At 43.7% G+C, this 25,613-nt stretch overlaps 1 protein-coding gene across 1 annotated transcript; it reads right to left on the bottom strand.

Annotated features, from left to right (window-relative positions):
• Positions 1-431: 431 nt before the first annotated feature.
• On the bottom strand, positions 432-23,866 carry SH2D1B (SH2 domain containing 1B). The gene is made up of 4 exons (XM_082704192.1): positions 23,568-23,866; positions 8,130-8,193; positions 5,984-6,149; positions 432-4,451 (listed from the first exon to the last, which is right to left on the bottom strand). The coding sequence occupies exons 1-4, from the start codon at positions 23,729-23,731 to the stop codon at positions 4,414-4,416; spliced, it is 432 nt and encodes a 143-aa protein (XP_082560318.1). The 5' UTR covers positions 23,732-23,866; the 3' UTR covers positions 432-4,413.
• Positions 23,867-25,613: the final 1,747 nt, after the last annotated feature.

Below are 25,613 nucleotides of genomic sequence, written 5' to 3'. Positions count from 1 at the left end.
AATAGAGTTTAAAAAATAATATGAGCTACAGGCCAATAACTGCAAAAGTGTAGATAAAATGGGTAAATTCCTGGGAGAGCAGAGAATGCCAACACTGGCAAAAATAATTGAATGAAGCACTAAGCTTGAAAATATTTAAATGGTAGTAAGAGGTGCCCTCCTCTCTTCACCAGAGCTGCAAACTCACTTTTGTAAAAAGTACTGATAAATTTTCAAGCATGAGATCATTCTTACCTCACAAAGTTGTAGCAGAAACGAGAAAAAGGAGAAAGCCGGCTTCATTTTCTTTATATGACTAGGATAGCCATGCTTCAGTAAATTATAGTTCTGCTTGGTTTATGAGCTTTAATGTGAAAGTCTTAAATAAAGTATTAACTTATTAAATCCATCAGTTTATTGAAAATAATGCAGCATGAGCAAGTGAAACAAGGAAAGGTGGTAAAATAACAGCAAGTTTATTAATGCGATTCCCTTCTAGGACGGAAGGAAGATAAAAGGAATGTGACTATTTCAGTAGTTGCAGAAACAAATCACTTAAAATCAATTTCAAGGCATTTTAAGTTTCTTCTTAAGTTTATGTACATAATCTCTATACCCAATGTGGGGCTCAAACTCATGGCCCCAAGATCACGAGTCACGTGGTCTTCTGAGTGAGCCAGCCAGGTGCGCCAAAACATTTCTGATAAAAACTAAGTCATCTTAAAGGCGACAGCAGACATGGTCCTGAAATGGAGAAAGTTTCCATACATTCCATTCAGTACTGGGACCCACTTTTATGACTACTGTTTAATATACACTGGGGGCCCTAGAAATCAATGGGAAATAGATGGGTAAGTGTTGAGAAAGAACAAAGTGGTATGATTTACAGCTGACAAAATCATTTACATAGAATTTACAATTCCATTTACAATAGGATCAACAGGTAAACCGTGGGTCTAATGAGAGAGGAAGCCTTTTGCCACCGTCAGAGCCTGCTAGAAATGTAATAAAACAGAAGACAGAATTTATAACAACTAAATATAATTAAGAATTCATCTAACAGAATATACAAGACTTCTATGGTAAAAATTTGTGATTCCATGTTAAAGAACAAGAAAGATCTCCTGAATAAATTGATGTAGCATGTTTATGTGTGGGAGAACGTCACCAGAATGTTGTTTTCCCGATTGCAGATTCACTCAGAATCCCATCAAGATGTTTTGAGCAAATGTAATGTATTTATACTAAAATGTGTATGGAGGAACCAAGGTCCACAAATAACTTGGTTTGAAAAATGAGAGAGGGCACCTGTCCTCCAAGACAATAAGATGCTGTAAAGTCAAAGGATTCAAACCCTTGTGATACAAAGGAGGAACCATAAACCAGAGGGAGAAATTATTTATGAAGCAGGGGTGAAGTGGGAAAACGACTTTAATACGTATGGAAAAATACAAAGTTGGAAATACCTCTTACCATACACAAAGGTTGACCCTGGATTCAACCCTCATTCAAGAAGCACTTATGGAACACCACTATGTGTGAAGGGCTTTTCTCATTCCTGGGAATGTGTCCGTGAAAAAAATACAGAAGCCCTTGCCAGCACTAAAACCTTAACTGCAGAGGGTAAATGTATAAAAGCCAGTAAAAGAAAATGTAAACTTTTTTTTTTTTCTTCAGGGTCTTGGAGTGGGGAAGGGCTTCTTAAACAAGAGTCAAAAAGCACTTGATGGGTTTGGTGACGGCATAATTAAACATGAACACACTGTATGACCATATGGCTCAGAGAAATTCTCTTATATTTCTGTAGGGAGACTCATTCACATTTGCTCCTCATAGTATTGTTTCTGGAACCAACCCCAGTGTTTATCTCATCAGGAAAGGACACCCGAGCTGTGGTGGAAGGACACTATGGACTATACCATGCATCCTTTAAGATACTCGATTACACTCAACAGTACAGATGAGGGCCAAACATGGTATTGAGTGAAAAAACTAGTAACACAATGGGAACAAGAGAATATTGTGCATGTAAATATAGAAGATACATATTTACAACCAATGCTGTACATTCTATGAGGGTATACATACATGTCAAGGGCATATATCAAACACTATTGAGCTGCTTCCTATGGGGGAGGGTGTGAGCGTTGGAATGAGAATTAGGGACAAAGTGAATAAAGATGAAACAAAACAGAAGAAAGGTCTTGTATGGATTGATGGTGATAATGAGTTAAAAACTAAGGAAAGTGACTAACTCAATTCTCCATACTTGAGTCTAGAAGAAAGAAAGGGGAGACATTCCCACCGCAGTTGTGGAAAGATGGCGGTAGGATCCAGTGGTCCCTAAATTGGAAGGTACCTTAGCAGGCAGGCAGTCTGATTTCTGCATCTCTCCTGTATTCTTGGAAAAGATCACCCTCCACTAGACTACAACACAGGGTAGGCTATTCATGGGAAGGAGGCTCTCGTGGGCTCAGAGTTCCTTCTGATGCATGGCCAACGTCACCCTCCCCTAAACACCCAGCCACTAGTGTGAGTTCTGCCGCCTGGTACCGTACATTCTGTCACAGAAGAGCGCCCCAGATGCTCAACGCACCTGCTGTTGTGGTTTGTCACATCTTCCCTCTTCCAGTCCCACATGCCCAGATTTTTCAGCTGTTCTTCCTGCAACCTGTTCAGGGTCTCCTAAAAAGTCTCAGTGATTTACCGCATGACATCAACATCAGCTACTGAATGTGCCTTGTTCGTCTGAGAAGTGTGCTGAAGTCCCGCTGGGGACCAGGCATCTCATAAGGCACTATCATGGGAGCTCAGAAAAAGGAAGCCAATTTTGACAGGGTTATGACTGAAAGGTCTTGAACTAAGAGTCTTGTTCTACTGGGTTTTGAAATATTTAAAGCTCATATAGATCTCTGTTATCCAGAATGAGAGCCTACATTTTATATATTGATTTATTCAGTCATCTGTCCAAGAAATAAATATATTTTCATTGGCACTGAATATATTTCCTGTCCCAAAGGTTCCTGTGGACTCTGGAGACTGGAACATGCTTCTTTGTACCACGGATATAGAATCAAAGACCGGGGACCCAACCCTGGGGAGCAAGCTTGCTTCCAGTCTCCCTTACTGAAACAACTAGAAGGATTTGCCTCCCTTGGGCTCTCTGAATATGGTGGCTGCATTTCACTTCTAACTGCTTGGTAGCAGCTATGGATTTCTGTGGCCCAAGAAATCAAGATGGCTCCCACTTTGGGACGCCAACCACAATGTCTGTTCATGTTGTTTGGAAATCTAGAGTTCCTCTCTTTAATAACTTTGGGAGATAAGTCCAGTAGGATTAAAATGAATCACTATAGTTTGAAGATGGGTCAAAGAATGGGCAGAGAATCTGGAACATTCCACATTAATCAGCTCTTCATTAAAATTTTTAACTAGAAGAAAAATGCAAAGGACTTAGAACAAATTCAACAAGCCCTTTGGGACTGTGTTTTCAGTCAAAATCCTGTAAATGGGCACAGCTCTACACAGCACAAGTTTCCATGCTGGGGAATACCGGGAGGCCCCACTGGGTTTTGTTGGCACTTAAAACTAGTTGGGAACAGGAACCACACAAAGGAGAATATCTTTTAAATCCCCACAGATATCACTGCGGTACTGAATTATATCCATGCTGCTCCAGTGGTTGGTGCACAAATGAAACTGGACAAAACCAGGGAGAAAGTGTCTCTGTGCACATGTCTGGCAGGAAAATCAAGATTAGGAGAAGGAGAAGAGCTAGAATGGCAGGGGAGAAGGGCAGTTGGGAGGTCAGTGCCCCTCCATGACCGACAGGACAGGCAGGAGCAGAGACCATGTTGGCTGTTCGGGAGGCTGGGATTCAAGAGCTCTTAACCCTTCCCGTGTCCACCTCCATGACCCCAGGACTCCTCCACTCCACCCAACACATCCAGGCTCTGCAGAGAGGTAGGAACATGAATTTGTTTTCCACATGAAGAAGTGGAGACCCCAGACAGGGCTAGAGTTTTCTCCAAAGTCACATAGCCATAGGACTGGGACTCAGGCTCCTAATGCATGGCCAAGTGTACTCTCTAGTATGAAGCTGTGCCTGGTCTGCAGGAGGGTGTCAACCATGATGTCATGTCATCTCTAATAAGTTAAGGAGAATAGGTTCAGGCTGTCCTATTCTAAGCAAGAAGCGTGAGGGGAGGGAAGCAGTTTCAAAGCTGCTCATGGTGTGTGCATACGAGGCCGGGACGTGGGGACCGATTTCTCTGAGGCTGGTAGACAGACTGTCCTCAGTCACCCAGACCAGGAGAGTCTGAATTGTCCCCTAGAGCTCAGTCTTCCAGATCTACACCTGCAGGAGAAGTAGGGTTGCCGATGAGAGCTGTCACCCCATCTCTTCTCTAATTGCTTTGCTCAGTCTCCTTGTCTTCAAGGCAAGACCTCCACATAGTCGCTGTTACTGTTCTCTGGGGGGAAAAGCAGAAGACCAGCCATGAGGTTCACCACCTAGGAGTCACGCGGACCAACCTCACTCAAGGGAAAGAAGCCCTCTTCCCCCGGCACAGGAAGACTCGATGCCACATCAAAGTGACATCTTCAGGGGCAGATGTATTGCAGGGAGTTTTCCCGGCAAAATAGGGGGTCTCTCGGTAAGTTTAGGCATCCCGATTTCCCGCTCCAGATGCCTCCACTCACCTGCAGGAAACCTGTGTCTCCCTCTGGGAGAGAACAGCTGAAGCTTATTCTAAGGACGCCAAGGGAAGGGGAAGAAGCCAGCGAGCTGAGGAGAGGATGTCTCCCCTTTACCTACCAGGGCTAATCAAGCATGGGCAGCCAGGGTGGTAAGTCTCCCGCCCAGTTCTTAGGAAAGAACTTGAAAGTACTCTCCGCTTGGCATTCGTGGCTCATTTATCATTGCTGGACAGGTACGAGCACTGCCCCCACCAGCCTCGGCAGCTCATCCGGGTGTTCCTAAGGGCTGAGGCGCATGATGTTGCTGCCCCCTCTGTGCTTTTGTTCCTGTAAGTTTTGGTGGATCGTGGCCATGGGATTGCACCTGTAGCTAAATCTATAGGAAGTGACCTTGTGTGTATGTGGGGGTGCGGTCCTTGGGGGCGGCAGGGGGCTGAGCGGCAAAGGAGAGGTTGTTATTTCCATCACTAAAAACCCACGCTCAGTTTTGCTGGGAGGTGAGAAGCTTGCTGACGGTCCGCGGAGTGACTTAAGCAGCCGGGGTAGAGTGTGGGGTGATTGCAGGCGTCCTGGAACTCTGCCCTTCGCCCTTCTCCCTAGCTAGTGTGTCCCCCCACCCCCAGGGACAACTGAAATCCCTTTGCTTTGGAATCAGACCATTCACGCCACCATGGGAAAACCCGAGAAAACCGTAAATGTCTTAGGAAACCCGTGTTCGATTTAAACCACGTTGTAACTACAGATACTAGAGATGGTTTTCTGAGGGCAGGTAAGGGGAGGCAGGTAAGCAATTGTGGCTGCTAGTGATACAGTTTGAGGGGCCCCCGCGTGGATTCTCTGCCCTCTGATTTACTGGCCATCTCTCATTTTCCTCCATGGCTTAATTCTGTTAGGGATATATCTGAAATAATTTGGTCCCCTAATACTAAATAAATGAATGCTCAGCAAATATTGAACAAAACGTAACCATATGAGCCTTGGGGAGGGCAGCGAAGCAATGTTCTCGTTGGAAAAATTTGCCTGCTTGTCCATCTGTTCCCAAGCCTGTGGGTCGCTCAGGGTCACAGGATGAGCTTGAGGTCAGCTCTCCCAGAATGCCCTGGGGACCACTCTCTGACCGCTCTCTGACCAGCTCTCCTGACTAGCCAAGCAGAACGTGGTGGGTGAAGCTTTTAGAGATAAAACAAGAGAACATGGTGTGTATCTGCATAAATTCTACAAAGTCGGCCAGTGGAAGAAATGGAACTGACCCCATGTCAGAGTTTTTACCGTAAATACTATTCAACCCCCATGTCAGAGTTTTTACCGTAAATACTATCCAACTGTATCTGTGACCTTCTCCATCGCGGGCGGGAGCTGGCTTGCTTTATCGGATGTCTAAGTTGAACCACCAGCCCTTGATTTGGTTTCTCAAAGGTGGAAATCAATTCCTTTAGGTTTGAAAAGACCATCTGGGGAGCACCTTCCACAGTCTGCCAAGATACAAGGAGGAGATCGCTTGTCACCGTCCACTGTGTGTGCAACGTGACACTTCTCCCAGCAGCGGTCTGAGCCCTCAGAGCAGGGCTGCCTCTGGGCTTGCAGACTGAAAACCAGCAGCGGGCGGTTCCTGCTTAAGAGTTCACACCAATAGAAATACACAGAAACCTTTGTTTTGGAGCCCGGCCCCGACTCAAGCTACTAGATTCATCAAGGGAACCCACCCGGGTCTGCAGTACTGAGCGAGCCCCCACCCTTGGTAAGTGTGTCTGGGACAGTTCTTAGAGCTGTCCTGTGGACGGCCGCCCTCTGGGAGTGGATATCAGTTGCGTGCCTGGTTTTCTCAATGATCACAGGGGTTCTCATACAGCTCCATGTCAGTCTGTAGAGAGGGGTGGAAGCCAGAAGGTTCTCGGACAGGTGGTGTGGTTAACCTCCATCAGACACGCTGGTGACACTGAAGTCGGCTGCAGGGAGGTTCCATATAAGGTCATCACTTCAACCCTCAGAACAGGTTCTAAGTGCACTGCTACCCCTCCGAGCAATGCCCCATGTCTGAGTGATAGCCGATTCCTATGCCTCTCAAATTTTGTCCAACAAGAGACAAAACGGTGTATTAAGGAATTATCACAATTTCCCAAAGCATGCATGACAAAAAAAAGAGTTTATACATTGCTTTTTAGAAAACATTTTATGTTGAAATAGTTTCAGACTTGAAGTTGAAAAAATACTTAAAAAATTTTTATACATATCCTTCACCCACACCCCCAATTTTTAAAAAATTCTTTTTATTTTATTGATTTTTTTTTTTTTTTTTTTTTTTTTGGACAGAGAGAGCACAAGCAGGAGAAGGGGCAGGCTCGATCCCAGGACTCTGAGATCATGACCTGAGCCGAAGGCAGACACTTAACCGACTGAGCCACCCAGGCGCCCCTCACACTCCAAATGTTAACATTTATATTGTACATATTTGCTTTTCATTTTCTTTTTTTAAATGTACACGTGCATACATGTACAAATATAGGGGTGCATAGACATATTCTTTTTAAAAAAATATTTTGAGATTAAGTGTGGACATGATAAGTCTTTAACCCTGAAGATGTCAGTATTTCCCAAAAAGCAAGAACATTCCATATCCACACTAGAGTGATTAAAATGAGGAAATTAATCTTGATGTAGTTCTACATGCTAATCTACAGACCTTATTCAAATTTTGCCAGTTGCCTCAATAATGTCTTTCGTAAGAAAAGAAAAATTACACACACACCAACATGTAGATATACTTATATGTGTGTGTGTGTGTGTGTGCTTGTGTTTGGGGATCATGTTATATTCTAATTTCTTTTTGATTTGACAACAAACGTTAGTATATTGAAGATTCAGAGAAATCCGGCGTGAAAAGTCTGGTTAACCTCATCTCCAAGTGTTTCAAAAATATTATTTCAGGATCCACCGTTAGTAAAGACTCAGCTAATCTTATTATATTCTACTTCCTAAGCCAGAGATATAATTTCAAAACAGAAAGTGTTTTCTGCTTAATTCTCAATAAACCAGAAAAATTAAAGAAACCCCTAAGGCTGCCCACGGACTGATGCTTCCCTTTGCGTTTTCATAGCCCGTGGAGCTCGCTCGTCTTCTCCGCGCTCAGACTCCTCCTCACCTTCCCGTTCCAGCCTGCCCTGGTCCCTCTGTCATCCGCTCACTGGAGTGGCCTCTCCTTTAGTCCAGGTTGGTGCATTTGACCCCTGGGAAATCCAGGGTCTACACATCTGCATAATAGTCTTCAATAGTCAAAAATTCTGCCCATTTCCCTCAGAGAAAGACAAAGTTTACTACAGATCTGACTCTAAACTCTATGTTGCTTCCCTTTTTACAATGCCTCTCCATGGCCACGTCTCAGGTTCTAGAGATGATCTCAGGTTCTCCCCCAATCTTTCATAACTGCTGTTAGAAGAGTTCTCGTATGTTCTTACCTGTATATTGTAAAACCCACGTCCGTCTTTGAAGATTCGATATGTGTAGACAAAATTTTTAAACCTGTGGAAAGATGACTGTGTGAATTGTCATGTTCTCATATGCAAAACCAGATCACCTCTACCTACAACTCTATTTTCCGTGCAATGCTTTTGGCACTCTTGGGTCCCCCGAAGCAACTGATCATTTTCAGGCATTCTCATCTGTGGGAATTTGAAAGAGAAAAAGACTTGGAAACGGGGACCTTTATTCTGATGATGGAAGTCTGGGCTTGTAGCAAAGAGGGTTAGGAGAGAGAATTTACTATTTCCATGGTCTTGGTATTCTCTCTAGTTTTTTTCACTCAGCTCTAAGTTGATACAACATAAAAACACCATTGAACCATTCCTGTATTGCTTACTAAATGACATGACCTTGAACTTGATGGAGACGGTTAGTGTTAATTAAAACAGAGAATGTTGCGAATTTTGCCCAAGGAAATGATATATTGTGTTCTTGTTCTTCATTGGCACCCCTGGTTAAGTAATCTAACCAGAATCTAGATAATAGACCCAATCTAGCAAGTTCCAAAGCACAACACAGCATACATACATTACCATATTTCTCCAATTCCAAGACGCCATTAGTTGTAAGGGATCAATTTAACAATAGCTTCCCAGGAGGAACATGCATGCATTCAATGTCTCTGTCAACTGTTTAACATGTTCTGATTCCCCAGAAATATTGAAGTGTAAAAAAAAAAAAGATACTAACATGAGGCTCAGATTACCTAATGATCTGCCCATGACTCCCCACGCACCCCCCTCCCCAGGGCTTGCATCTATACCAAAGAATCATTTGTCTGAATTGGAAATTTAGAAACAACTTAGAGCTTTAAGGTACAGAAGATTTGGTCACTTGTTGCCTGGAGGCTTTGACAATTGACTTCAAACCCCCATCCTTTTTGTGGGGGTACCCGAGGCCAGAATAAGCCAGTGGGTGTCCCCAAGTCGCATTGCAAACAACAAAACATTTCACATGAGTCCTTATCCACATGGAAGAGGTCTCAGAAACTTCTTTCCACAGCGATATCATTCCAATAGAGATCCAAGCGAGGTCCACACATTGCATTTGGCTGATCACATAGTTTTTTGAAACTCAACTATCATGTGTTTAATTCTTAAATGACTTCATTTTTAGTTACGTCCTTGTCTTATCAACTAAGAAAATATGCACCAGAGGAGTATGGAAGACTAAAACCAACGGAGCTTCTATTATTAACCAGTCCAAAAGCCATTTACTTCAAGTTCTAAAGACAGACATTGCTCAAATATCATTTTATTGATTTATTTATTTGAGAGAGAGAGAGAGAAAGCACAAGCAGGGAGTGCAGCAGGCAGAGGGAGAAGCAGGCTTGCCCCTGAGCAGGGAGCCTAAAGTGGGGCTCGATCCCAGGACCCAGGGATCATGACCCAAGTTGAAGGCAGATACTTAACTGACTGAGCTGCCCAGGTGCCCCAAATATGATCTTTTTCTTTGCAAAGCATTTAAAATGAAATAAAAAAAAAAACAAAAAACAAAAAACAAGCCACGTTGCAACAGTGCTCGACAAAGAAATGGGTTTATTGAACTTGTGATACCTACATGTCTTTATTTTGGAATGTTTAGGGGAAAAAAAACTCGATCAGAGATTATATAGCAGTGAGATGAGTATCTACTTCATAGGGCTATAGTGGCATTGGGTAAACATAGAAATTTATTTTTTAATGTCCCTTGTTACAGTTATTATTTAAAATTATAAAATTTGTAAAAGAAACGGTGTTTTTCAGCATGCATTTGTACTAAACATTTATAAAAAGACCCAGCTTACCCTAGGTCTTCACCCCATCACCAGGGGTAACAGGGGGCCCTCCCTGACCAATGCTCGCAGTCTTGCCTCCACTGTGCCTCGAACCTCTGGGCTCCGCTCACCCGCTCAGCCCCTGCTGTCATCATTAGAGGAAGTCCAGTCTTGCAGGTCATGTTCTCTAAACATCCCTGTCACCTTCTTGCTCTAAGAGCAACTGGCTCTGCGCCAAGATACAGCCTCCCCTATCCCATCTACAAGGCTGCTTCTTTCTCCCGAAGCCCCCTCCCTGCAGGGCCTGGAGGGGAGGCCAGTTTTCTTGTTGTTGGGGCTTTTCTGGGCTGTTGTCCTCCTGCCTCCAAACCCAGTACTTTCCACGGCGTTAGGTGATGTTGCCTACCACCCCTCTCTGCTGCGGCATCTCCTGCCCTGGCTTGTGGCCACTCGTTTCTCTGGGCTCCAGCTCTTAGCTCACAGTCACTGTCTTCAGAGCTGCTCCTGCCTCCATCTCTGGCAACTGCAGTCCATACGTACACCACCCTTCAGCTCTGCAGGTCCTCAGGTCCTCGACCTTTCTCCTCCAGTGGGCTCATCCTGTACCTACGTCAACCCCTCACTCTGTGTTCACAACCAGGACAGTGGGGCCCAGGGCAAAATGAAAAGAGAAGGCCCCTTGCTAACAAATGGTTAGGGAGCACCTGGGTGGCCCAGTCGGTTAAGCATCTGCCTTTGGCTTGGGTCATAAAACCAGGGTCCTGGGATCAAGCCCCATGGTGGGCTCCCGGCTCAGCAAGAAATCAGCTCAGCTGTGCTTCTCCCTCTGCCCCTCCCCCCATGCTTGCTCACTTTCTCAAATAGATAAAATCTAAAAAAAAAAAAAAAAAAAGGATGTACTTAAAAAACAAAATAACCCCCACACCCCCATAATGTTTAGAAATTTCGAGATCGTGATAGCAGAGTATTGGAGCCCTGTGAATGCTGGCTCTGGGCAACAGCATGGGTTGTACATCCTGAACGCAGCCCTGCTTATAACTTTGAGCTTGCGGTTGCCCGCACCTGCAACCTTTTCCTCCTGTGAATGTCACGCATCCCACTCTCTGGCCCCCACTCCCAGGTCCTTTCCTCCCTTCACTGACCCCATCAGTCCCTCGACCCCAGAGCCTCTGGTCCTCTGGCCTGACCACCTTCCACTGTTCTCGCTCGCCTGTCCTCGTTCCGTTGGCCTGCTGACCGGTCTCACTTTCAGTTCGAATCGCCCCGGAGGCCTCGAGGCAATCACTGACATCTCCGCTCCCTCAGCCGTGAGTGCACACGGCCCCCTTTCTTCAGAAACCCGAATACCTCACTTCACTGATGACTTCCCAGAGATTCAAGCAATCAGAAGAGCATTCCCAGACTCTGAGCCGCCACAGCTTTTGTCCTGGGCGCTCAGATCCTCAGCCCTCACAACCAGGCACAAGCATTGCATGCCACTCTCTGGAGCTAATCCCTCTTCCACTGAAGGCTGCCCATCGTCATCTGCTCAAGGACTTAGTTCTGGCAATTTCTTCCTCTCTCTCTCTGGTGTCATTAATTATTTTTCTTTATCCAACAGCCAGGGTGGCCCTTATTCAAACATGCGAATCAGTTGTTTTTTGACTTATAGAGCTTTATTAACTTTTCCCACTTGTTCAAAAGACGTCCCCATACAGATAAATAGCATAAATATTTGTAATCTACTTGCAATCGATATGCCTTTGATTTTAGCATAAAGTATTTTGTCATTGATTCTTATTTCATCTAATGTTTAATAAATGCCTTTAAGTTGTGTGCCCCCAAAAACGTGAGTCAAGTCACGTCCCTCCCTCGCACAAAAATATGCTTGATTTTTTTTTTAAGTTTTCTTTAAGAGATTACTTGTAAGTGATCTCTACGCCCAACATAGGACTCAAACTCATAACCCTGAGACCAAGAGTTGTATAGTCTTCCAACTGAGCCAGCCAGACACCCCAAATCTGGTCAATTTCAAATAAGAAAAATAAGAATGGTATGTGTGTGTGTGTCTGTCTGTCTGTGTGTCTGTGTGTGTGGCAGATGGCAGGCGGTGTTTCTGTATCAACGGGTCTCAAATCTTATAAAGCTATAATTAAGACAGTGAGAAGAGTTGCAGGGCAGAAAAGATATTAATGGGATAACACAGAGAGCCCAGAAACAGACCCATACCTGACTGAAAACTTGGTATATGACACAGCTGACACAGCAGATCAGTGAGGAGGGATGGACTATTTATTTGTTAAATGGGGATGGTAATGTCTTAATGTGGAAATAAATAAAATTGGATCCCTATTTCACATTCTGGTTGAAAACAAAACAGTGAGCTCAGGAGAAGGAAGTGGAAGCGAACAACTTCATGACCTTGAAATAAGGAAGGAGCTCTTCTTACATCACCAAAAGTACGAGCCCTAAGAAAAGATTAATAAACTCAGTCTGTTAAAATTAAAGCTTCCAATTATCAAAATGTATTATTAACAGAGTGAGAAAGTCCACAGATGGGGAGAAATCACCCCAATGCTACTGTATGAGAAGAACATTAATGTACTTTTTAAAAAAGGGTGATGAAATGTCCAATAAACACATGAAGAGAGGTCTTCCTTCTCTATCAATCAGGGAAATACAAATTAAACCACAATTAGATATCATTTCATACCAGATTGGCAAAGACATGAGAGTTTACTCATGGAAGATATTGGCCGTGATGTGAAGCTATCGAAGGTTCTATGTACAACGAAGGGGGATGTAGTTAGATACTAATGTCTTGGGGAACAATTTGGTAAAGTTTATGAAAGCTGAAATGCATACAATCTGTAAGCCCAAATGTGCAGTTTTTGAGACTGGCAATATTGGCACAAAAGTGGCAGTGCCAAAATTATATTCTTTATTAAAAAAGCAGAGATCACAGAAACTAAAGATTTAATAGCTTAAAACAGCTTTACAATCTAGAAAATTATAAATATAAAGTATTAAGTAAAAGTATACATTAATGAAAATACATAAGGTAAATAGATATTTTCTAATAGAAGCTATCATTAGATTAGATTCATTGGGGTACCTGGGGGGCTCAGTCAGCTCAGGTAGTGATCTCAGAGTCTGGGATTGGAGCCCCATGGCAGGCTCTGAGCTCAGCGCAGAAGCGGCTTAAGATTCCGTCCTCTCTCCGTCTCCCACTGCTTTTTCCCCACCTCTCTTTCCCTCAAATTAATAAATAAAATTAATTAACGGACATACAAAAACCAACCACTCCACAGGCTCCAAACCTTATTACATTTTCACTGACAATGAAAAATTCAAAGTAAAATAGGTCTTTTTAGTATAATTTTGATGTGAAAGAAGGGAAGGAGAGAGGTAGGGATGAGGGAAGGGGGGGGCAGGGAGGGATTGTGAAGCAGCCTGGTCCTCACTGAGTTCTGAGGGCTTTCCATGCAAACGTTTCCACCCGCTGGAGAAGCATTGTTTGTTGATAAGGTTTGGGGAAGGCTAAGGATGCCGAGTTTAAGCTCACGGAATACTTTCCTCTGATTTGTTTACCTTCAAGCAACCTCATCCCTTGTCCTGCAACTTGGGGAAAAAAATCTGTTTTGAAACTTCTGGATCTTTATAGAAGTTGGTGTCTTTTTACTGAGAGCAGAGTTTGCCACTTGAGCCATTCGTAATGTCAGTAGTTACGTCTCTAAGATTCTCCATGCTCACAGGCTGCTCTGAAAGGGTCTTTATCCAAACATAAACACAAAAACAAAACAAATAGTTGAAAAGGCCTCACTGTAATTCTAGCTGTAGCTGACACAGTGTTATCTTAGTTCCAGGCGTACCGTACAGTGAGTCAACACTTCTGTGTTGTCACCGTGTGTCACCCGTGTGTCACCGGGTGGTCATCAGAAGAGCCCCCCTTCATCCGCATCACCTGGGGACTGTCTCCCCCCCCCCCATCTCCCCTCTGGTGACCAGCAGTGCGTTCTCTCGAGTGAAGAGCCTGTTTCTTGGTTTGTCTCTTCCTTCCCTTTGTTCGTTTGTTTTGTTACCTAACTTCCACATCAGAGTGAAATGGAACCGTATGCCCACAAGATCGGGTGCAGATAATTCATACCAACTTCAGTTGTGATCGTTGTGGTTGAGTAAACAGCTTGTGATGTCTCCCTGGAATGGATACCAACGAGAGGTGTGAACTCGGGCGCGTGTAACCATATGGATGAATCTCAAAGTAATTACTCTGGGTTCGGACTAAAAGGGCTACTACTTTATGATTTGGTGTACGTTACGAATTCTGGAAAATACGTAGGAATCTATAGTGCCAGAAAGTAGATGATGCTGTGTTGGGGCCTTGGCGGGTGGTGTGGCAGGGAAGTTCACAAAGGGGCTCGAGGGTGTTTTGGAAGGTGACGGAAATGTTCATAATCCGGCTGTGGTGGTGGGTTCATGAGTGCAGGCAAATGTTAAAATTCATCAAATTGTACACTTTTATTTTATATCGATGATTCCTCAATAAAGCTATAAAGACCATGGCATAAAAAGGTATATGAAAACAATCCCAATTGCTCTAGTATAGAAACCAAATTTAAGTCCATTTTACATACATGATTCTCACTGTTTTCACGGTTCATCTTGACGTTAGAGAGATAACAAATATTTCCTCTATTTGCTGTTGAGGCCTTAGTAAATATGCCGTGTCTTGACCTCCAGCTAAGGAGGGTGAGTTACGGTGAGGGCGGCTCTGGGCAGGACGACAGGGAAGAGGTCCAGACAGGCACTCAATTATTTCTAAGGTCTGTAATACTTGGTGTATTGAGATACCTGCTTTCCTGGCTATCCCGTGGAAATCTTCAGCGTCATTTAAATGTGAGAAATACACAGGGCTTATAAAGCCCATTTTAAAATCTTTGGCATAACCATTTAGTTGAGATGGAAATTTTCAGCTGGAGAAGATCAGAATAGGGGCGCCTGGGTGGCTCTGTCACTTAAGCCGCTGCCTTTGGCTCAGGTCATGATCCCAGGGTCTGGAGTCGAGTCCTGGATTGGGCTCCTCACTCAGCGGGGAGCCTGCTTCTCCCTCTGCCTCTGCCCCTCCCTTTGCTTGTGCTCTCTCTCTCTCTTTCTCTCTCTCAATCTCAAATAAATAAATAAATAAGATATTTTAAAAAGAAAGAAAAGGCCAGAATGCAGCTTTTCTGAGCTTCTGCCTATCTTTGAATTGCTTTACTCTTTCCAGTGGGGCTTAGCCTTACAAAAGGCCACCATGCGAGGCTCTGTTCAGGGGTCTCGGTGTCCTCCATTCATGACGAGTCCACAACTAGCAGAAGACCTCACGTTGTCACCAGTGAGGCAGGGAAACTTCTTCACATTCAAGTCTGTAGTTTTATTTTAAACCAGACATTAAAAGGTCAGTTGAAGGAAATGCAACTGTCGGCCCTATGATGACAACTAGGTAGTCTGTATTTCTCTGGGCCCTGACGCAAGTGTGAAACACGCATCAATAAAAAGTGTTTTAAGACTTTTGACTTCCGGCCTTCTCGCTCGTTTTGATTGGACTGTGCCTTGGCACAACCTTTTATGCCGCTAATTGGTGAAGGTGTGTTAAAATGTTAAAAATTCTAGGATTTTATCCTAAGGAGAGAGTTGGGCAAACTTGCAAAGATGTATGCACAAAAATGTTAACTATCTCAAGTTCCATTGGGTCCATCGGACCGAAGTGCAAATAACCTAAATGTATGGTTATGTACCAGTTATGACAGATCCCAGCAATAAAATAGTGAGCGATCACAAAAAGATGATGTGTATTAGCTTTCTTTGACGATACCAACAATGCACTGACAAAAAAATTTCGTAAACTGTCGCGTGTAATAAATCAGGGGCATAGACAACAGTCTGGAGGCGCATATACTGAAATATTAGAAATGGTCATTTTCCTGTGGTGAAACCGAGAACATTTCTGCTTTCTTTTGGTGGCTCTTTCTTGGACCTTTCCCTACCATGGATTTTTCTAAAATAATAAAAACGTTTGAAACACCTTTTTTCTCCATGAGCCCTAGAGTCTTTCCAAAGATCTCAGAATCTGAGAGAACCCCCTCCGCTGGGATCTCCCACTCCGGCTTCCTGTTGCTGTGTCCTCCCGAGGGAGGGAGGACCTGCGGCCCCCCCACCTGCGGCCTGCTGCCGGCTACAGAAAGTCCCCCTGCCCCTCAGGCCCACAGCTCTGGCCCTCGAATCTCCCCACATCTACTCCGTTTTGACTCTACTGATTCTAGAGGCAGCCCCGGTTTCAGCTTCTCACACTCACCAAGTCACACTGCAGAGAGAGTGGTTTGGCACGTTGGCGTTTTCTATCAGGCTCTGCGATCAAGTCACATTTCCTGTCCGCATTTACCACAGAGCTTTCTGTTCAATACTATCTGCTGCTGGGCCAACTCTACGCATGACTTTATTTCTAAACTTCCCCCTAATGTTTTTGTTTAGGTCTGGGAAGGCACGGACATTGGGATGTTGCCATCTGAACGCAGCAAAGAAGACGGGGCCGCCCAGATTCTGGAAGCAGAGTAGCAGGACCCCACAGATCAGGGTTTGCTGCCAAGCCCTCAAGTCCTCTGCTTGGGTGTGTCATAACACAGTTCCAGGGTCACAACCTTGAACATATTCCAGCGGCCCTGGGGACATCGGTAAGAGGGGTCATAATGACATACTGCCAAGTTGGGCTTGGACAATTGTTTAATAAGAAGCTCCTGGTTCTTTTCCCACAAAATAGGGATAATGTCACCTACTAGAAACGGCTTTGCAAAGAGTCAATGAGATAAGGAATGCGACCTGCTGACCAGTGTTTGGCTCAGAGGAACGCACCTTCATGGTGGCTCTGAATGCACAGATTCGGGAAAGTAGGCTACCCCTGGTGTTGCACACCACTTTGCCTTTGCTCACATAAGGTTGTGCATCGGAGCATGGGTTGTTCTGTGTGACCTTTCCTGTACCCACCTTGCAAGAGCCTCTCTGTCCTTCCCTATATCATGACCCTATTTGGTTTTCATCATCTTGTTTCCTCTTGCTGAAATGCATGTGCATGAGGGCGAGCCCGATGCCTGTAGTATTTATCACTATTTCACCAGTGCCTAGAACCGTGTCTGCAGCATAAGAGGTGCTTGGTAAATGCTCACTGAATGAATACCTACAGGTACTATTATTCATCCTCCAGGTCTCTGCAGCTCACCGAGTGAGTCCTCCCTGCTCTCAGTCCCTGTACGCCCCGACGCGAGTGAAGTCATCTGCATGTGCTCTATGGTATCTTTTCTTCCCCATTAATTTCTTTATTTTCCCCACTAGGCTTTGAGCTATGTTGAAGGCACCAATCAAGTGCCTAGCATAGTGCCTGGCATATAAGAAACTTTCAATATTTGTTGAACCACTAGAATCTAGTTCAATTCGTTGTTCAATTAGTAGAACAACTAAGTCTGTACTGAGCTGTGTGATCATTTCACAAGGATCATGCTAAGGTCCGTTTTGATGGGAGCCATTTGACCTGAGCCTTAAGCCTGGCGGACCTGAAACGTGTCTGCCTTTCAGGGACATGGGCAGGGAAGAGGGCGAGGCCTGGTTATGGGCAGATGGCCCCCAAATATGTATTCTTCCCTCTTCATTTGATTTTTTAACTATTTTTCACCTTCTTTGGTGACTTGCGCTTTAGAAGAACACATAAGCTGGGTTGATACTCCACAAAATAGTTGAAAATAAATATTGATTTTTAAAGAGAATTCCAGTAGAGACTACCCACCCTGAGGTCTAGATCAGGGTCTCCTGTCTTTATGATATCTCTTGCAACTTCTTTTCCCATTCCGGCTGCTTGCCTCGCCATTGCTAATTCCTCACCATCTCCCACCGGGAGACACAACCCCGGCCATCTGTCCCCTTTGATGCATCCTCCATACATCAGATTGCGTCCTTAAATCTCCCATTGGGACTTTGGAGGGTTCTAGTCTTGTCACTTGCCTGCTTGGGAAGCAGCTACATCTCCCCGCTGTCTATGGACCCATTCTTCTCAGACCCGATAACATTAGTCCAAACCTACTTTTCCAAAAGCTGGTTTCCAAGCTACCTTTTGGGAACCCTGTATGATTCATGCGTGCTTTCAAACGTCCTGCCTCTAGACCTCTGTTCCTGCTCCTTTCCCTCTCTGACATGCCTTCTATCCCATTTCCATGTGATCAAATCTTATCACACTTCCAGGTCCCAGCTCAAATACCATCTCCTAAGAAGACTCTCTTGCTCATATTTTCTCTCCAATTTGTATAAAACTGTCTCTTCCTAAATTTATATTTTACTCTTTTTAAATTGATTTACATGCTTTGGATCTCCTTGGGGAAAAAAAAAATGCAGGTTCCCTATTGAAATTCCCCTGGCTCCTAGCACAGCGTTTGAAGAGATTAGCAGGGATTCACTACTATTTTGTACACTTTTTTTTTCATTACAAAAGTCATAAATGCACATAAAAAACATTTAAACAGTGTAAAGTTATCAAATGAATACCTGCGCCACTTCTCCCCCAAGTCACTCTTTCTCAATTTCCTAGCTGTAACCACTGTTGCAAGTCTCTTACACACCTCCTAGAAATTGTGTTAAGAATATGCAAGGATCGGGGCACCTGGGTGGCTCAGTGGGTTAAGCCGCTGCCTTCAGCTCAGGTCATGATCTCAGGGTCCTGGGATCAAGTCCCACATCGGGCTCTCTGCTCAGCAGGGAGTCTACTTCCTCCTCTCTCTCTCTCTCTCTGCCTGCCTCTCTGCCTACTTGTGATCTCTCTCTGTCAAATAAATAAATAAAAATCTTTAAAAAAAAAAAAAGAATATGCAAGGATCCAGGCATACTTTTTTTTTTTTTACACAAATGGGATCACGTTTTACATCTTGCCCTTTTCTTACCATAGACATTAGAGTTTTTTTCATACCATATATGGATTTACCCAATCTTCTTAATCAATTTGCACATTCTCATGCTGTCATAAGTAAGATAAAGTGGGCTATTATAAGGTCATATAAGATAAATGTTTTTAAAAAAATCTTTTAAAGTAATCTCTAGACTTGGAGTGCCTGGATGGCTAGTCAGTTAAGTGTCTGCCTTCAGCTCAGGACTCTGATCCCAGAGTCCTAGGATCAAGCCCCATGTTGGACTCCCTGCTCAGTGGGGTGTCTGCTTCTCCCTCTCCCTCTGCTGCTCCACCTGCTTATGCTTAGTCTCTCTCTCTCTCTCTCTCTGTCAAATAAATAAATAAAATCTTTAAAAAAAGAAAAACTAATCTCTACACGCAACAGGGGCTCACACTCACAATTCCAGGATCAAGAGTCGCATGCTCTACTGACTCAGCCAGCCACGGTAGGTTTATTTATTCACTAATAGGTGAATTTGGGGTCGAAGGTTACATCCATGAATTTTATATTTGGGTCACATTGCCATTTGAAGAGACTGTGTGCGCCTGTGCGATGGTGTCTGCTTCCTGGCACCCTAACTTTGTCTGAGTATTTCCATAGTTTTAATTCTTGCTTATTGAACATTTGAAAATAGTATCTCATTATTCTTCCGGTTTCTATTTCTCTAGTTACGAGGGAGATCTAGCATTTTTCTTTCTTTCTTTTTCACTCTCTCTTTCCAAGAACCTCCTTCTCTTCCCCTTTCCCTAGTTTTGTTTTGACTTTTTAAAAAACACTGATCTACCTGGTGATTGACAGACCTGTACCCCTGGGGATAAAAATATATGTTTATAAAAAATAAAAAATTAAAAAAACAAAACAAAACAAAAGAAATACTGATCTGTTTACGAGGTTCACTTGTCTTGTCAGTTTGCTGATAGTCTCTTAAGTTGTTTTTATCACAGTTTTGTTTTTTTTTTTAATAGTGGTCAGATTCATCAGATTTTTCTTTTTTGGCTTCTGGGCTTTACCTCCTGCCTAGAAAGTCCCTTCTCAACCCCAGGCATATATTTTAAAAGTTCATCATTTCTTCTTAGTACGCATGGTTTCACGTTTTTTAAAAAAATAACTTATGCATTAGAACCACTTCAAATTAATTTACTTCAAGAAGAAAGGCATTCAGGTGTATTTTTTTTTTTCTTTCCGAAATGACCAGTCAAACACCCAACACCATTCATGGTTGTTCAACATCATTGATGAGAAACATGCTTTTAAATCATATGCTAAATTCCAATGTATTGGCCTTATTTCTATCAGACTCTGTATTCTATTCCACTGATCTGTCAGCACCAAACTCCTTTTCTCTCAAAGTTTTTTTTTTAAGATTTTATTTATTTATTTGACAAAGACAGCACAAGCAGGAGAAATAGCAGAGAAAGAAAGAGAAGCAGATTACCCACTGAGCAGGGATCCAGATACAGGACTTGATTCCAGGACCCTGAGATCATGAGTTGAGCCAAAGGCAGATGCTTCACCAGCTGAGCCACCCAGGTGCCCCTAAGATTTTATTTTTACATAATCTCCACATGTCAGGCGGGGCTCCAACCTATAACCCCCAAGATCAATAGTCACATGTTCCACTGATTGAGTCAACTAGGCACCCTTAGTTCCTTTTAAAAATAAAAAATATTTTGGGGCACCTGGGGAGCTCAGGGGGTTAAAGCCTCTGCCTTCGGCTCAGGTTGTGATCCCAGGGTCCTGGGATCAAGCCCCATGTCAGGCTCTCTGCTTGGCGGGGAGCCTGCTTCCCCCCCCCCCTCTCTCTGCCTGCCTCTCTGCCTACTCGTGATCTCTGTCTGTCAAATAAATAAATAAATAATCTAAAAATAAAAAATATTTTGTGTTCCATGTCCCACCTGAATAAACTTTATGATTCTTGATGAAAACTTTAAAAATTCTGTTAATCTTTTTTACTGGAATCATACTGAATTTATAGATTAATTGTGGCAAACTGATATGCTTCCAAATTGAGTCCCTAATTTCCTGTACATCTTCTAGTGAGTTCCCCAGTAAGTACTGAAGTTTTCTTCCTACAAACCTTACACATTTCATATCCCTTTATTCCTGAATATTATTATTATTTTTTGCTAATGTCAATGACAAGTTTTATTATGTTTTCTCACTGGTTACTGTTGTTTTTTTTTTTTTTAAGATTTTATTTATTTATTTATTTGACAGACAGAGATCACAAGCAGGCAGAGAGGCAGGCAGAGGGAGAGAGGGGGAGGCAGGCTCCTGCTCAGCAGAGAACCCGATGTGGGGCTCTATCCCAGGACCCTGGGATCATGACCTGGGCCAAAAGCAGAGGCTTAACCCACTGAGCCACCCAGGCGCCCTGGCTACTGTTTTTTTAAATGAAAAAGATATTGATCTAAATTTGAATTTTATAAGCAGAGAAACTGAATGTTCTTAAATTTACTTTTTTTTTTTTAAAGATTTTATTTATTTGACAGAGAGAGATCACAGTAGGAGAGAGGAAGGGAAGAGATCACAGAGAGAGGAAGGGAAGCAGGCCCCCTGCTGAGCAGAGAGCCCGATGTGGGACTCGATCCCAGGACCCTGAGATCATGACCTGAGCCGAAGGCAGCGGCTTAACCCACTGAGCCACCCAGGCGCCCCTTAAATTTACTTTTTAAGTGTTTTTTTTTTTTTTCAATTAAATCTTAGATTTCACAGGCATAAAATCATGTCAACTGGAAAGAATAATTTTGCCTTTTCCTTTACTATTTTTACCTTTATTTCCTCTGGCTAATTACACTTGCTCATCTCTCATGGAAAATGCTCCCTAGTAGTAATGAGTATCATTGGCTCATTTATGATTTTAGCAGCAATTCCCTTATGCTCTATCCGGCCTTTGGTTAAGAAAGTATCTGTCTAGCTTTGTATAACTAAAAGTGTGTAAGTGCATGTGTGCATGTAGATGTGTGTGTATTTAATTGAAAGATGGATGTGGAACTTTATCTAATACCTTTTAAGCAAATTTGAGTGAGTTTTTCAGTTTGTCAACTTTGACCTATTAATACCTAATTAAACTATTAATTTACCTAATGTGTAACCATCTTTGACTTCTTGGAATGGACTGAACTTGAACATGGTGTATTTTCTCCTCTGATGTGTTACTGGTTTCTGTTTTGTTAGTAACTTCTTGAAAATGGATATAAATTGAAATTGAAATTGGTCTATAGTTTTCTTTTGTGCATATGTCCTTATTGGAGAAAAAATAAATGATTTACCTTCATGCGTAGGAACTGAGGGAAGCAAAAAGAGAACAGAAGATAAACAGCTCCAGCTAAAAATGGGTAAAGAATGTGATTGTGCAACTCTCAAAAGAAGAATTACCAATGGCTAAAAAAGACATGAAAACACCTTCATCATCCCTGGTAACGTGAAAGTTCCAACTACTAACCCCTTCAGACCACCTTCCTTTTACCTGCATCCCTGGTATCCTACAACAAAGGAAAGGGATCTCTCTGCCTATTCTGTTAGTCACAACAGTCCCTTTTGTCCACACTCTCAGAAGCACTAAAGCATATTCGCAGACATACTTCGGTTTTAATTCCCTTAGCAGGCAGAAAGAAAAATTTCGGTGATCTCTCCAAACAGAGCATTTAAAGATAGTAGGTTCCCAATGATACCTGTTCAAGATTGTTTTCTTTCTTTTTAAATTTTTTAATTTTTTTAAATAAAAATAAAAATTAAAAATAGAAAAATTATTTTTAAAAGATTATTTATTTATCTATTTGACAGAGAGAGAGAGAGAGAGAGAGAGATCACAAGTATAGAGAGAGGCAGGCAGAGAGAGAGGAGGAAGCAGGCCCCTGCTGAGCAGAGAGCCCAATGCAGGGCTCGATCCCAGGACCCTGGGATCATGACCTGGGCTGAAGGGAGTCACTTAACCAACTGAGCCACCCAGGTCCCCTCCCCACCCCACACCCCTATTTTCTAAATGAGACTAAACAAGCTCCTTTAGCAGAGGGGTTCTTGAACTTCATACAGAACTCTTTGGAAATGCCAGATGCATTTTAACACAAGCAAGTCGTTGGAAAAATCCGGGTCTGCTTCTTCATCTAGAAAATGCTTATGCCGGCACCGATAGACTTTAAGAAAGATAAAAGGAAATGATGCACGTTGAAGCTCTTTACGAACCTAACACAATTTTGTGCTGAAATCATATGTATGAAATCACACCGTATTTCATCAAGTATGAAATCATACTGTAAGTGTCACAGGCAGAACCGGCAGAACATACGCGAACACTTCATCTCTCAGATAAAAATTTCATGGAGGACATCGAGCCTTTTCCACAGCAACTGAGCTGACCTGTGCAGGCGCCTTCTCTCTCTCCCCCTCATCTTCATGCTTCCTGAAGCCCTTCCCTTGTTGCTATCCTGCTGCCCCCCTGCCCTGCCCTGCCCTGCTGCAGAGGGTCCTGCTGGGGTTCTGCTCCAGGGAGAGAAGGGCAGGTGGCCGAGCTGGGACAGACGGGTCCTCGCACGCTCGCCTAGCACCGCCTCACTTTATCTCATTCTGCTCATTGGGGCCGCAAGGTCAGAGCGCAGGACAACTTCTTTTGTGTTCAGCTATCAGGACCACACCCGGGGTAAGGCTCGGAATGTGTGGAAGTTGAGACTACTCACGAGACACAGAGGCACAGGACTCCCCGCACGGACTCGCTGTCCCTTATCAGGAAGTTGCCGTCCACCCTGTCCTGCAGCAGCAGGGTCTCACAGTCTTTCTTGGACAGAGGGCCGTGGTAATAGGGCAGATCCACGGCGAGCCTGCTGGGAGCCCTGTAATCCATCCCCAAGTTCAGGGCCGGCTCCAAGGAGGGAACTGGAGGAAGGGGCTTCAGGGAGCCCGGGGGAGCTGCTCTTCCGCTGGCTGGTAGGAGCGAGATGAGGCGGTTCTGCAGGACTCAGAGAGTTTTGCAAGATTCAGGAAGTGAGAAGGGTGGGGTGATGAAGTGACCACACATGTCAGCCTGTAAATGACCCTAGTGTGATTCACAGACGTATGTGAGAGCAGTTTGAGCCGCAGTATCCTCTGCGATGTGGATGGCGGGGGATGAAGGGCTGATGCCGAGCTACCTGGGCTGCAGCCCCGTATAGCACCATAAATCCATTTTTTAGCTCCTCTGCTGCTGGTGTTCCTTTCAGAGAGCGCCCCACTGCTTTTTGCTGTGGTGGATGCCCATGGCCTGCTGAAGCGGCCTCTGATTGTGCTAAACTTAGAGCAGGTGCCAGAGAAGTGCACAGAGGCTGGATGAGTAACGGAGCAGTTGGAAAGGTAGGACTTCTGCAGGTTGAATGGCATGAGCTATGGGAGATGTTCTTTTCCCAAAATGGGAAGAGAAAGCAACTGAGCATAATGGGGGACGACAGACTGTCCCTGGCTGAGGCTCCCAGCCATTGATGAGCAAAGGCTGCTGCTAACATCTGCCGGCCTTGTGCTTTTGGGGGAAGGAGCCGGTGCCGGTGGGAGGGATATCTGAGTATGCAAAATTTGTTCAGGGATGCACCTCTTGGTGGGAGAAAAAGAGTACAGGAACGTTGGTTTGAATATCCTCTGACGTTCCCATTTTGGAGGGCAGCAGTGATGTGTCCCCATGAAGAAAGACCAAGGAGAGTTTGTCCAGCCAGAGACACTGAGCCCTTTTTAGACAAGCTGGCATGGATGAGAAATCCTTTTCCTCCCTTCTTTTCTTCTTTCCTTCCTACCCTCCATTCTTCCTTCCTTCCTTTCTGAACCTTTTCTACCAAGATAGATATCTCCCAGATGATATTCTTGGGAAAGGAGGCTTCTGTTATCTGAGGGTCAGAGTTAGCCCTAAGAGTAATTTCTCTTCTTTTTAAGATTTATTTATTTATTTATTTATTTGAGAGAGAGAGCATGAGCAAGAGGGGCAGAGGGAGAGGGAGAGAGAATCACAAGCCAACTCCGTGCTGAGTGAAGAGCCAATGAGGGCTCCATCTCCCCACGCTGAGCTCACGACCTGAGCTGAACCAAGAGTCAGATGCTTAACCAAGTGTGCCACCCAGGTGCCCCATCCCTAACAGTAATTTCTAAAGCCTCTTCCCTCCCAGCTTTATTGAGATATAATTGACAGATCGCACTTGTGCAAATTTAGGGTGTACAATGCATTGAGTTGGTATATTTATACATTGCAAGGTGATTATCACCCTACCATTAGCTAACACCTCTGTCTTGTCACCGGTTTACCATTTCTTTTTTGTGATGAGAACATTTAAGATCCACTCTCTCAGCAACTTTCTAGTGTGTCATACGGTGTTAGTAACTATAATCACCATGCTGTACACTAGATTCCCCAGAACTTACTCACCTTACAACTGTAAGTTTTTACTGTTTGGCCAACATCTCTGTTTCCTCCAAGACCTTTTTAAAAAAAAAAAATTAACATATAATGTATTATTTGTTTTAGGGGTACAGGTCTGTGATTCATCAGTCTTACACAATTCACAGTGCTCCCCGTAGCGCACCCCTTCCCCAGTGTCATCACCCAGCCACCCATCTCCCCAGCCCCTCCCCTCCAGCAACTCTGTTTGTTTCCTAAGATTAAGTGTCTCTTATAGTTTGTCTCTCTCTCTGATTTCATCTTGTTTCATTTTTTTGTCCTCTTTTCCTATGATCTTCTGTCTTGTTTCTCAAATTCTGAGAATTTGATA

Source organism: Mustela nivalis (genome assembly GCF_964662115.1).
Source record: "Mustela nivalis genome assembly, chromosome: 16".
Lineage (NCBI taxonomy): Eukaryota > Metazoa > Chordata > Mammalia > Carnivora > Mustelidae > Mustela > Mustela nivalis.
This window is presented reverse-complemented; position numbering and strand designations above follow the sequence as displayed.

What these genes read in the sequence shown, in the direction of transcription:
- SH2D1B (XM_082704192.1), bottom strand. Translation starts at nt 23,731, where the DNA reads ATGGATTACAGGGCTCCCAGCAGGCTCGCCGTGGATCTGCCCTATTAC. An exon ending in GTCCTGTGCCTCTGTGTCTC is followed by an intron (nt 8,194 to 23,567) that starts GTGAGTAGTCTC and finishes ATCTTTCCACAG; the next exon opens with GTTTAAAAATTTTGTCTACA. An exon ending in ACAGTTGGATAGTATTTACG is followed by an intron (nt 4,452 to 5,983) that starts GTAAAAACTCTG and finishes TTTTCCCCCCAG; the next exon opens with AGAACAGTAACAGCGACTAT.